At 46.2% G+C, this 12,659-nt stretch overlaps 1 protein-coding gene across 2 annotated transcripts in view; it reads right to left on the minus strand.

Annotated features, from left to right (window-relative positions):
• Positions 1-12,659, minus strand: part of Itpr2 (inositol 1,4,5-trisphosphate receptor type 2) — a 397,058-nt gene that overhangs the window by 198,667 nt on the left and 185,732 nt on the right. For both annotated transcript variants that reach the window (XM_021191683.2, XM_029533962.1), the window contains 2 exons: positions 4,480-4,608; positions 2,384-2,504 (listed from right to left, as the gene is read on the minus strand). In XM_021191683.2, coding sequence (XP_021047342.1) covers positions 2,384-2,504; positions 4,480-4,608 — 250 coding nt within the window. The remainder of the gene's footprint in view (positions 1-2,383; positions 2,505-4,479; positions 4,609-12,659) is intronic.

Genomic DNA, 12,659 nt, shown 5'->3' on the forward strand with positions numbered 1-12,659 from the left:
TTCTGGAGTCCAGCTTCTTGAGCTCTTTGTATATATTGGATATTAGTCCTCTATCAGATTTAGGATTGGTAAAAATCCTTTCCCAATCTGTTGGTGGCCGTTTTGTCTTGTTGACAGTGTCTTTTGCCTTACAGAAGCTTTGCAATTTTATGAGGTCCCATTTGTCAATTCTTGATTTTACAGCACAAGCCAATGGTATCTCTTAATGGTTGATATAATTCCTAATTTTGTAAAACACATGCCCACAACCACAACTACCACAAAACAAAACAAAACTCTCCACTGCTATTTCCTTATAACTTCAAAAGCAATATATTATTAAAAATTCAGAAAGTCTGTCATAGCATGAACAAATAAAAGATCTCACTGATCATTCTAGCACTGGGAGGTGTTGTCATTTTATATAACTACATCCCAACGCTATGCTCTGTGGATCTTTTTAAATAAAGGCGAGGGAATTGGGTGTGGCTTTCTTTATCTCTCACACAGTTTGTACTGAAGGCTCTCCCTCTCTGTGTGCTGATCTCTCACACGGTTTGTACTGAAGGCTCTCCCTGTCTGTGTGCTGATCTCTCACACGGTTTGTACTGAAGGCTCTCCCTCTCTGTGTGCTGACCTCTCACACAGTTTGTACTGAAGGCTCTCCCTGTCTGTGTGCTGATCTCTCACAAGGTTTGTACTGAAGGCTCTCCCTCTCTGTGTGCTGATCTCTCACACAGTTTGTACTGAAGGCTCTCCCTGTCTGTGTGCTGATCTCTCACACAGTTTGTACTGAAGGCTCTCCCTGTCTGTGTGCTGATCTCTCACACAGTTTGTACTGAAGGCTCTCCCTCTCTGTGTGCTGACCTCTCACACAGTTTGTACTGAAGGCTCTCCCTCTCTGTGTGCCGCTTCCCTTGCAGCACCTCTCAGTTTGCAGCACTTCAGGAGGAACACAGTGAAGCTAGGCATGGACAGCAGCCATGGCCCACAGCCCTGGGGCCCAGAAAGGAGCTGGAAGTCTGCACAGGGGGCTGAGTGTAGAGTCAGCTGAGATGGGGACAGTCATCCAGGCCAGGGACTGCCTGCCTAGGAGGACAGGTGACAGTCCGCATGGAACAGAGTCACTCAAGATACAGCCAGGGGCTCAGATCACAACACAAACCATAAACACAGTGTGGAAAACATACAGCTCAAAGTACTGATGGCAATATAATTCTTAAGGGTTAGCCTATGCTATAAGGGAGGACTGGGGATGGTGCTCAGGAGTGGTGCACCCCAGCACTTACACATGAGCTGAGGAATACAGTCCCACCCCCCAGCAATAGCCAGACCAGGGCACCAAGGCCACAAGGCCAGCAGGGAGGAAGGCATCTGAGAGGCTCAGTGCTCTGGGCTCCTGAGCAGCACCTTGCAGGGGAGCTTAGGCCCACGTGGTATGTGTGCCGAAGAGGCAGGCATAGTAGAAATTTTATTTATAATTATTTATTCCACTTACTTGTATGTGGGATTCTTATTTAGAATTAATTCCCTAGACAAATTATATTACTATTAGCTGAAGATTAATCATCAACTGATATTCCTAGATTATAACTGATTTTTCATTTCCTTAAGACTGAAGCCACAGTTAAGTTGTGTTAATCTGTAATCTCATCATAGTCAGGCCATAGACTAGGGAGAAACTAAGAAGGTTTTAATGTTAAGTGCTTAAGGGGCAAGTTGAGAACTTGAATCTGATCCCTAAGAACCCACATAAATTTGTGTGTGTGTGTGTGTGTGTGTGTGTGTGTGTGTGTGTGTGCAGCTGTGATCCCAGCCATCCTGCATTGAGATGAGAGGCAGAGTCAGAAGAAACCATGGTCCAGTGCACAGCAGGAAACAACAAAGAGATGGAAGGCAAGGACTAACGCTTGAGGTTGTCCTCTGACCTACACATGTGTGCTATATAAGCATGTGCCTGCATTCACACACATAATACACATAAACACAACTGCTATCTACAGATTTTTATATAATCATTAATATACAACTATACACAGACGTGACCTTATACACAGAGTCGGGCATCTATAAAAATTCTTATACTCGCTTCCCCCTTAGTTTAAATCTCTTGCCTCTATTTTATTTTTAATTTTGAAGCCTTCAGTGTATGATAGGCCTTTAAACAGTTCCGATTTTACACAAATTAGAATGGTTAAAAGAACTCAAAAAAATACTTATTGCCAAAAGAACATATTAAGAACATCAGACTACTATTAACAGACAAGATGACTCCACAACAAGCAAGCAAACAAAATTATGCCTGGTTTTATTTCTTTGTGAGGTTCTAGCTGAGAAAGCTTGTGTAGCTCTCAGCCACAAGCCCAGGAAATGCGTAAAAGTCAAAGCGGACACCGTGACTCACCCACTTCAGCCAGGGCTCTGATACAGGATTCCACGGAGGCCTTCTGGGCTGGGTTGGGCCAGGTACAGTTGTAAATTCTGAAGGCAGACTGCAGCAGCTGGATAAAGACCGGCTGGTGGGTCTAAAAATGGAAGGAAAGTGGTCACCCTGTGCCCCTAAGCCTTGGTGTCACTATGCCCCTAACCCACCGTGGAGGGAGCTGAGCTATACCTTGGCAAACAGGACCATAAAGTAAGGTTCCGCACCGGGTTGTGTGCTTCAGAGCCACTCACAAATGCCTAACATAACAAAAATGTCTAGTGTGTCAACTGGCATGACAGGAGGCATGCCAGGCAATACAGAAAACTGGTCACTTGGTTTTCATTATATTTGTGTGTGTGTGTGTGTGTGTGTGTGTGTGCGCACGCACAGTATGTGTGTACAGTGTGTATGCAGTGTGTGTGTGCACAGTGTCTATGCAGTGTGTGTAGCATGTGTGCAGTGTGCAGAATGTATGCACAGTGTGTGCAGTGTGTGTACAGTATATGTGTGCACAGTGTGTATGCAGCATCTGTGTACACAGTGTATGTGTTTGTGCATGTATGTGTGTGTGTGTGTGTGTGTGTGTGTGTGTGTGAGCCAGAGGCTGTCATCAGCTAGCTTCCTCTATCACTTTCTACCTTATTTTGGTGGGCAGGATCACTCAATGAACCTGAAGTTATTTTGACTAGACCTGGCTGGTCTCTGAGTTCCGGGGTCCACCGGTCTCTGACCCTGCACAGACCCACCAGCTCGGGTGTCCAGCTTGTACTTGTGCTCAGGGGAATCAAACTCACGTCCTTGTTTACACACCAAGCGTTCTGCCCCTTCCTTGGCCCTTTAACTAATTTTCCTAATCAGAAAAACATGCAAGCCCAGCGTCCACCTGTCTCGGACCTGACAGAGGTCCATGGACATGGTCACTGTGGAGAAAGGCAATGTCAGTATCTCAAAGATGTCATTGCTCACAGCAATAGACACAGAAAGAGACAACAGGAAACCCACTCATCTGTGACCCAGCCTATAATTCCTAATAAAATGTAAGTATTCCGTAAAGAGTTGCCATACTACACCTAGAGACTAAAGACCAAAGGCTGTACATGTTCGGTATGATTTTTTTCTGATATTGTTGATTGAAGGTTGGCAGGATCTGCAGGTGGGAACTCATGGGTACACAGGCTTGAGCACATGTGTTCTTCACACAAACAAAATTAGATGATGCTTAACGCAATTCTGTAGTGCTATGCAGGGAATCATTTTTCTTAGTCTTTAATTTTCCTTTTGAAACATGGGTTTTAATAAACCACCCTACAGATATGCCACAATGTATTTTGCTGTCTCCTTATCTGTGGACATTTAAGGTTGAAAAGTATAAATATTTTTAAGTAGTTATAAAGACTTGTATGAAAATCTCAATGTGCCAACCTTTAAGATAAATTACTAACAGGTGGGCCAGGTGCAAGTCCACCTGAGCAGTCAGCCATGATCCAAGACTCGGCCCTCCATGGACAGACGTGAAGTGACTGACAGTGTTTGGAAAGCAGGAAATGATTTAACATCAAGAGGAGGTCTCTGTGTGTAAACTTAAGTTGGGGTTGGGGGAGGGGCAGCAAGAGGAGAGAGGATAGGAGGGAGGGCAGGGGATAGGAAGGAGGGCGGGGCGTAGATGGGGCCGGTCATCTGTCAATCTGGTTAAATGATGCATAAACTGAATTTCTTGCTAAAGTGTAAATTTCAAAGTGAGTCAGAACAGACAAAACTGCAAAAGCTAAGAGACATGACAAGACACAGAAAACATGGGGACCAAAAAAGAGAGGAAAGCACATGAAAAAAATATAACCGTGCCTACATGTAAAATGCCACCGTGAAACCCATTGATTCCCCTGCGTTTCTATGAGTAAGTTAAAGCTAAGATGACATTTGGCCGAGAGAGAAAGCACAGTGCTGAGTAACGGGAGATGTGGTGAGTATCCAGAGTGTTGGAAAGATCTTCATAGCAGCCTGCAGTGCATCCCAGGCAGAGAAGGAAAGCAAGCGCCTGCAGCGAGTGCTCCCGGATGGACACTGGGTTCAGCTACCTGGAGGCTGGTACTGTTGTCCGAAAACGGCGAGTTGAAAAAGCCGCTCACGATGTTCATGACTGATTCTGTCACACACCTCTCCAGAAAGGTGTCTGCATGTTTCCTGTCTGTGGTGCTGTTACAGACCTGGAGAGAAAGCAAAGAACATCTCCAAGTTATAAATCGGTAGAGGAACCCTGTGAAGCCAGCCCATAGAGTTCTCCACGGCCCTTGCTATGCTTCGTGAAGCTGCATCCTATGGAAAGATTTGCATCCAAATCCACCAAGACATCCGACTGTGGCAGCTTCCCCTCCGGCTCTGTCACTTCAGCCTCCTTCAAACCGCCTGCCCTGGGTTAACTTGCCCTTTTCTCTGTCTTTGCCCTCCAACCTCTCCCTTGGTCCACAAGCTTGATTTTGATGAAAACCACATCCATTCAGAGAGGAAGCTGAAGAAAAGAGCCACTGTGAGTATAACTAGATGAGAGGAATCCATGGGAGGTGTTGACTTTTGCATGTGGAATGTCCTCTATAGGGGCTCAGGTTCAAACACTTGGTCCCTAGCTGGAGGGGCTATTTTGAAGAATGTGGAGGTATGCCCAACATTTTTACGTGGTAGAGGGCACTGTCCTCTATGAAGTTTACCCTACACAATTTTGTGTGTGTGTGTGTGTTACATGTTTGCAGACTGGGTCCCAGTAGCCATGAATAGGTCAGACATGCCTGTGACTTAGAGCCTTGCTAGAGGAAGTGACTCATTCACTGTGAAGGGCGTAGATGGGGCCATCATCTGTCAATCTTGTTTGGAAGCCACACACACTTCCTGTCTTTTCCCTGCTTCCCCTTTGGCCAAGGTGTGGGAGGAGGAGCCCCAGCCACACAGGTGCGCCCACCATGCAGCTGCCTGCTCTCATTCCTTCCCCTCCACATAGAAGGTACCCCCAAACTGAGAGCTGAAGCAAGATCCTCCTTTCTGAGTTGCTTCTTCTTACGCATTTGATCACAGAAGCAAGAAAAGCTGTTAACACGGAAGGAAAATGGACAATTAAGGGAGATTAAATCTAAATCCTTCCCACACTCTCTTATCCACGGTTCTTCTGAGCAGCCGGTATGCGCATGCGTGGCTTATGCCTTGGCAGGCTGAAGGCAAGAGTAGGACTGAGCTGGAGCTGGACCAGAGCGCCCTCCCCTGCTCTGAACCAGGACTGGGCCTGGGCTGGACCGGAGCACCCTCCCTTGCTCTGTTCTTCAGATCTCACTAAAGGAGGCCCCCTTTGCCAAACAGCATTTCCAAATGTCTGGCTGACAAATTGCGAAATCGAAGGGTCCTGATTGAAAACACACAGGAGATATGGACACAAGAAGAGAGAGGCCCAGAGGGTGTGAGAAAAGGCTGGGAACGGGGCAGACAAAGAAAACAAATATGGACAAAGGATGAGAGGGATGGTGGCCATGTGTTCCAGACGTCCTTGGGCGACCCACATTCTTCTGTAATGCTTGACTTTTCAATAAAAGAACAAGTGCACGTGATTTCATTTGATACCTCCCTAACACTTGCCACACGAATTCATAAAAGAGGAAAATTCCCTTCTCAAACCATGTGTCCCAGAGCTCCTGGCTTGGAAAACGGGATGGTTCATACCGGAATTAGATGTGGGCAGGGGAGGGAGAGCAGGGTTTGCTTATGGTCTGTCTAACCCTTCCATCTGTGTTAGCTTCCTCTTCCTCCACAGTCAGACTCACTGATACAACTTCCTCAGAACAGAAAGGCTTTCAGAATAACTTACACTGTTGGGGACACTGAATAATTAAATGACAAAGTATTCACAAATGTTGCAGAGAAATAAGTTAATAATAACATAAATTTTAAAATTGTAATATGTCACGATAAGAGTGAATGTAAGTGAATGTTTCTTCTTTCTCTCCCCCTCCCCCACTTCATTCATCTTCTAACTTAAAAGACGCACTGTACAGATTATCAATGGCACATGTGAGTTTCCCTTACCACCACGCCTGTGTTAACTAAATTAAGGACTTCCTGGACACAGCCACTGCAGTACAGCTGACCTAGTTAAAAGAGCCCGACCATGTGACTTAAGCTGTGGTCAGCACACCCACCATGGGAAGGCGGGACAAGGCAAGCACATCCTAGACCAGAGGACCTGGGAAAGCATCGCACACCTCAGAATTTAAAAGGTATGACTATTTATTTCTGGAGTTCTCCATGTCTTGCTTTTGAACCTCCGACATGTGATGACATGGATGGAGCCAGACATGAGAGGGAGCTAAGTCAATGTCTCTGAGTAGGTGAGCCCGCTCCATGGCTCTCACTCTCATGCTGTTCACACTTGGGTTAGGCTGTGTGTCTGGACTGCACTAACTGAGAATTAAAATCTAACATGGCCCAGGACGAATACCACACTGACTTTCCTGTGATAGACGTCAGTTACGGTTTTACTTCTTTCAGCATCCTCCAGACGCTGGACTTTTCTGATGGGCTAACACTGCTGTTTTGTTCAGCAGGCAGCAGACCGGCTCTCACTCATGAGCCCCACGGACTTTGTCCAGGCACAGCCCCTGCGGGGTGGGGAGTGGGGGGCTCTTGAGACTTACCTCACATAGGGCTGCATGGCTTGGAACTCGGCACTGGCAAATCACCACCCAGAGATTCCCTTTTGGGTTAGTAGATTAATGAGATTACCTATTTCTAGATAAGGCTTTATTCCAATGTCTGGTTAATGAAAAGCCTGTGTTTACCAAAGCATATGGACCAATTCCTCTCCGAGGTATTGAAAAGCAACATTCTCACTTTGCATCCTACACTGGCCCTACTGAGGGTAGCCAAGACATGAAACAAGCCTTTATTCTTATTAAAACACTGAAAAACTTATCAGGAATAAAAAAATTGATAAATATGTCATATATCTATCCAGTTTTAAATTTTACCCTTTAATAAAAACAAAGATTGGAAATGGCTCAAAATAACATCACACCGCATGACCCTTTTTATGAATGAGATACGTGTTTTTAAAGTTTTAATGTTTGCATATTAATGACTTGAGATCGTTCCTAATATATGCCCATGTGGTGTCACTGGAAAAGCTTGTATTATTTCTATCAGCTATTATGCTTAAATCTAGTTTTTGAAATTAAACTGAGGTCTACATTATCAAAATTACAAATTATTTTTTTATTTTTCTGTTCCTGCTGGGTTTTATGTTTTTTTTCTTTAATCAGTTCATTCATTCATCACCCCTATACTTTTAAGGATTAGAAAGAACTATACAATATTATTGATTTGCCTTTCATATCTGTGGCTTGTTCTTCAAAGGTAAAATCGTTAGGTGAGACTGAAGACTCGATACATGTTCAACTCGTCCTCTGAAATAAATCTGGAATTCTATGGCTGAGTTATCTGTGGACACACAGGACAGCCCTGTTAACACCGCTAGCTCTTGCCTTCATGCTGCGGTTGGACTCAGCTATCCAGGGGTGCTGGCCAATTATAGAGAGAAGAGCACAGATCCATGTTCCTCTGCCTCCATCCTACCTCCCTGCACAGGTACTAGGGCTCAGTGGATCCACCTCCAGGGCTCTGCTTCAAGGAGCCCGAGTTTCCCAGGCTCCCAGGATACTGCCTTTCCGGACCTCTCTGGACTTTGGGTGGTAACACTCTGACTTATTATTAGCTCTGGGTGCTCACCTACCCTTTCTCACATCCTCTGGCCCTAACCACACCTCTTAGAACACAGCTTGTATTTCCTGCAGGACTCAACTGCTATACCTGCAAGTTATAAGTATTTCTGTCAACTTAACGATGCCTAACGTTATTTTGTTTCATATCCTTTGCACTGTTTCGTGGTTTGCTTTCTATCTTTGATAATGGCTGTAAAAGGTCTAAAGACCTTGCAGGTCACAGTCCACCCTGAAGGGGAGTCAAGGCAAGAACCTAGAGGTAGGATCTGAAGCAGAGGCCATGGAGGAGCGCTGCTTACTGGCTGGCTGTCTATTGCTTGCTCAGCCTGCTTTCTTATACATCACAGGACCACCTGCCCACGGGTGTCTCAGCCCGCAGAGAGCTGGACCCTCCCACATCAATCATTAAGCCTGAGAACATCCCACAGACATGCCTGTGGGCTGATTAACCATAGGCATGTGATCATTGAGATTTCCTAAATATATGGATATGTCTAGGTTCATGTCAACTAGCACACATTGTTACTAGGACTGGATACTTTTCATGTAACCATCCCACCCATGTGTTCTGTTATGTGTGATCAGTTCAAACCCACAGAACCACTTTGGAAAGCCTTGCTGCCTGATTTACAGGATCTGTCAGCGCAGCACACCGCACACTTGCTTTGGCTTTCTCACTGCTGCCCATTCAGAGCATTTACTCTGTTCCCTCTCAGCGAGTAACCCTGTTCGTGCCACGTCCTCCACTTCTGTTCCAACTCATTACAAGGAAGCCCTGCCCTGAGTGTGGGTGGCATCAAGCCATAGGCGGAGCCAGTAGGATAGAGGAAATGGAGATATCCTTCGTACATCTTCCTGAGCACATGATGAAGGCCGCTCTGCCTGCCACGCCTTCCTACCTTGACGGACAGAAGCCCCTGAAACCATGAGAGAAAACAACTTTTCCCTTTACTACAAAAGTAGTAAACCTCAAAGTGAAGAGACGTGTGGGCCGAGACACAGCTATTTCTGACTACGTTGATTTGTAGTTTAAAAGTAGGAACCAAAACCACAGAGAGACCTGGAAAGCGTGTAGTTTGGAGAGAAAAAATAGCAACTTAAAGTAGCAGCAAGGGAAACGAGGCTCCTAAGAAGGTTCTTGAGCCCACTGTCGTTTGAATGAGAGATGTCCCCACAGGCTCACATATCCAAACACCTGGCTGGTCCTGAGTCATGCTGCTGTCTGTTGTGGCGGAAGATCATGAAGCAGTGGTTCTCAACCTTCCCAATGTTGACACCCTTTAATACAGTTCCGCATGGTATGGTGCCCTCCCCACCGTAAGAATTGTAATGTAAATATGTAAAATATCTGATATGCAATCCCAGAGGTTGAGATCACAGGCTGAGAACTGTTGTCAGCGAGGTTAAGACTTGGCGCTTTCTTTACAGCTCTGCCTTCTCACTTACACTGTTTCCTGAGTGTGAATGCAGTGTGACCATTTATTTGTCTTCCCAGCCATGGCCCACCTTCCCAGTCACAGCCACGCCTTCCCAGATAGGGCCACGCCTTCCCAGTCACAGCCACACCTTCCCAGTCACAGCCACACTTTCCCAGATATGGCCACACCTTCCCAGTCACAGCCACACCTTCCCAGATACTGCCACACCTTCCCAGTCACAGCCACGCCTTCCCAGCTAAGGAGTCTGAGGCTGTAGAACATAATAAGCATTGTATCCCTACATTGCTTTTGTCAGAGACTTCACACAGCAACGGGGAGAGCAATGTAATAGGATCATTTTTTTTTAATGCTCTGTGCTTTGCACGGAGACAACGCTATCTTGAGAGATGTCAGGAAATCAAAGAGAACCTTCCATCACCGACTCGGGGTTGTAAAAATGTACAATATCTACAAGACTTCCTTAGGATGAGAGTGCTGCTACAAGTCCTGATCTATGCAGTTGCACACCCAACTTTACCACACTCAGACATCTAGGCCCTAGAGACAAATGTACTCAAAATCCACAGGCCCTGGGTATTGCTCAAGCTGGTGGCAGGCCCTGACCTCAACCATGCGGCACTGATTTGTAAGCACGATGCAGAAGTTACCTAGCTGTGCAGCCTTCTACCAGATTTCCAAAGAAATGCGAGGAAGTCAGGCCATGTTGTCTGACAGAATGACCCCTGCAGGCAGCCCCTGAAATGCCAACATGAGAGGCAGTGAGGATGAACCCTAAGTTTCTCTAAAGACCCAGGGATGTTAGCAACACCAGGTTCATCTGTTGAACCGGAGAGGGAAGACACATGAGATGAAATGGCCAAGCTTCATGGAGGGGTCACCTGCCTTGGGAATCCACAGCACACTACCACATGCCCTGAACCAGTTACATGGCTACAGGATTCGTGCTTGCCCAGATGTGCTTCAGTCGTGCTTTGGGACACTCCCTTCCCAGCTGTTCACCCACTTCGACCTTACGGGATGGAAGCTTATACTCCATACCACTCTACCTTGGAAGTGTGCAACGCTGACTCTCTATGGGATTACAGCTATGGGTCTCAGAGAAGACTCTGAATTTGGAGTCCTGAACAGCCTTGGAAGTATGAAGGTTATGGGTACTTCAGAGATGGGATGAGTGTCTGGTGCTGGAGGATGGGCATGAATAGAAATACCTCGTATTCGAAGTGGGAATATGAAGTATCTGTCAGGTTCATTCACAGCTGGTGGTAACATCAGGAGAAGGCAGAGCCTGACTGGAGGAAGTATGTCACTCGGGAGTGTTTTCCATCCTTTCTCTGCTTCCTCTCTACGATAAGGTGGACAGCCCCCTCCTCCACAAGCCCTCCCAAGAGTAACAGGTGAACTGCCAAAGCTGCGAGCTAAAACACATCCTCCTTTCAGCTGTTTATGCCAGACATTGCCCCATAGAGAGAAGAATAAAATTAACAAGACCTGACCAAAGAGAAAGAAAAGACTTGGAGCCAAGCCTCCCAGGAAAAAGCAAAGGTGTTAAGATAGGAGCATCGAGTCAGTAGCATCACCATGGAGACCGCTGTGAACAGGACAGAGAGCCAGCTGTGGGGAGACTAGGTCAATAGGAGGTCACAGAGAAGGAAGAGAATGTGCAGAAAGGCAGCAAGTTGCTGGGATGTCTAAGCAAAGGAGGGTGACCTGACCCAACCCTCACATCCCCATCTCCTCCTCTCCCTCCAGATGGGGACAATTATGGTATAAGAGCTCAGAACTAGTCAAACGCATGCTGTTTTAGAACCTGCAGTATTTGGAGAAGGGTCAGATTTAGGGTGTACAAAGTAGTATTTGCAAATGGCACTAAGATGTCTGTCTGCCTGGGTGCAGAGAGCAAGTTCCGGAGTTGCCATTTGCCAAGGTGCCCAGAACTCGAGAAGGGGCAGGTCTGAAGCAGAGCAAGAAGAAAGAGCTTGAAACCAGGCAGCTAAATGGAGATGTCACGCAAACACCTAGGTTCAACAGTAGACGTCAGAGAAGGGCCCAGGCTTCAGTGAATCTGGGACAGAGCTGAGAGCTGCGGATCCCAGGAAGCAAATGCTTGTAGATGGTGAAGGGATCAAGTGCAAAGTTGGCCGTACCTCAGTATCTGGAAGTTGGGAAGGTACAGAGGGATGAGCCAAGCGTCTGAGGAGTGGCCAAAAGAGGCCCGAGAGAGACAATGAGAGAGACAGGCAGACTGAATTGCCTTGGGGACACAAAGGAAGGATTTAAGAAGGAGCTGGAGAGACAGCTCAGTTAGTGAAGTACATGACTTTCAGGCATAAACACCTCCGTTCAAGCTCCGTAATACATTTTACTAAAAAGAAAAAGAAAAAGCAGCTTGGTATTAGCTTAGGTATTGGTTAGCTTAGCACAAACATGTGAAGACAGTGTTGAGGAGGCAGACACAGGTGGGTGCTTGGAATTCTCTGGCCAGCCCGCGAGCAGAGCTGGGTCTGTGAGAGACCATGTCTCAAAAACTAAGATGGAAGGTACTTCTGAAGAATGACACCCCATTTGACCCCTAAACTCCACGCATCCATGCATACACATTCGCCTGCACACAAATGTACTGTGCACAAGTTCACAGGTACCTATGTGTGAGCACACACAAGGGGGGGGAGGTGCAGGGGTGAGCTGATGAACTAGAATAGGTGCCGCCAAATGATATAAAGCTCAGAGCATATGGTACAGGAGAGGAACCACCACTGGATCATTAAGAACAGTCCGATAATAAGCCTCCAGTCCAGGCATGCACCATCATTATAATTCAGCATAAAAGTTAGAGAGATCAATACAATTAAAACTAAGGGAAATGGACCACGCAGAGGATAAGAGCTACAGCAGATGCTTCTTCAGTGCCCTGCCGTGCTGGCTTCTTGGGCCACCTACAAATAACACTTTCAAATGACTCTTACTAGTAACTAATTAAACTTTTTTTAAAAAAAAATCAATAATCCCAGTACATTTGCTTAATCCTTCCTAACAAAAACAAGGGGGAAGCATGCTTTAGAGCAG

Source organism: Mus pahari, chromosome 2, assembly GCF_900095145.1.
Source record: "Mus pahari chromosome 2, PAHARI_EIJ_v1.1, whole genome shotgun sequence".
NCBI classification, from domain to species: Eukaryota; Metazoa; Chordata; class Mammalia; order Rodentia; family Muridae; genus Mus; species Mus pahari.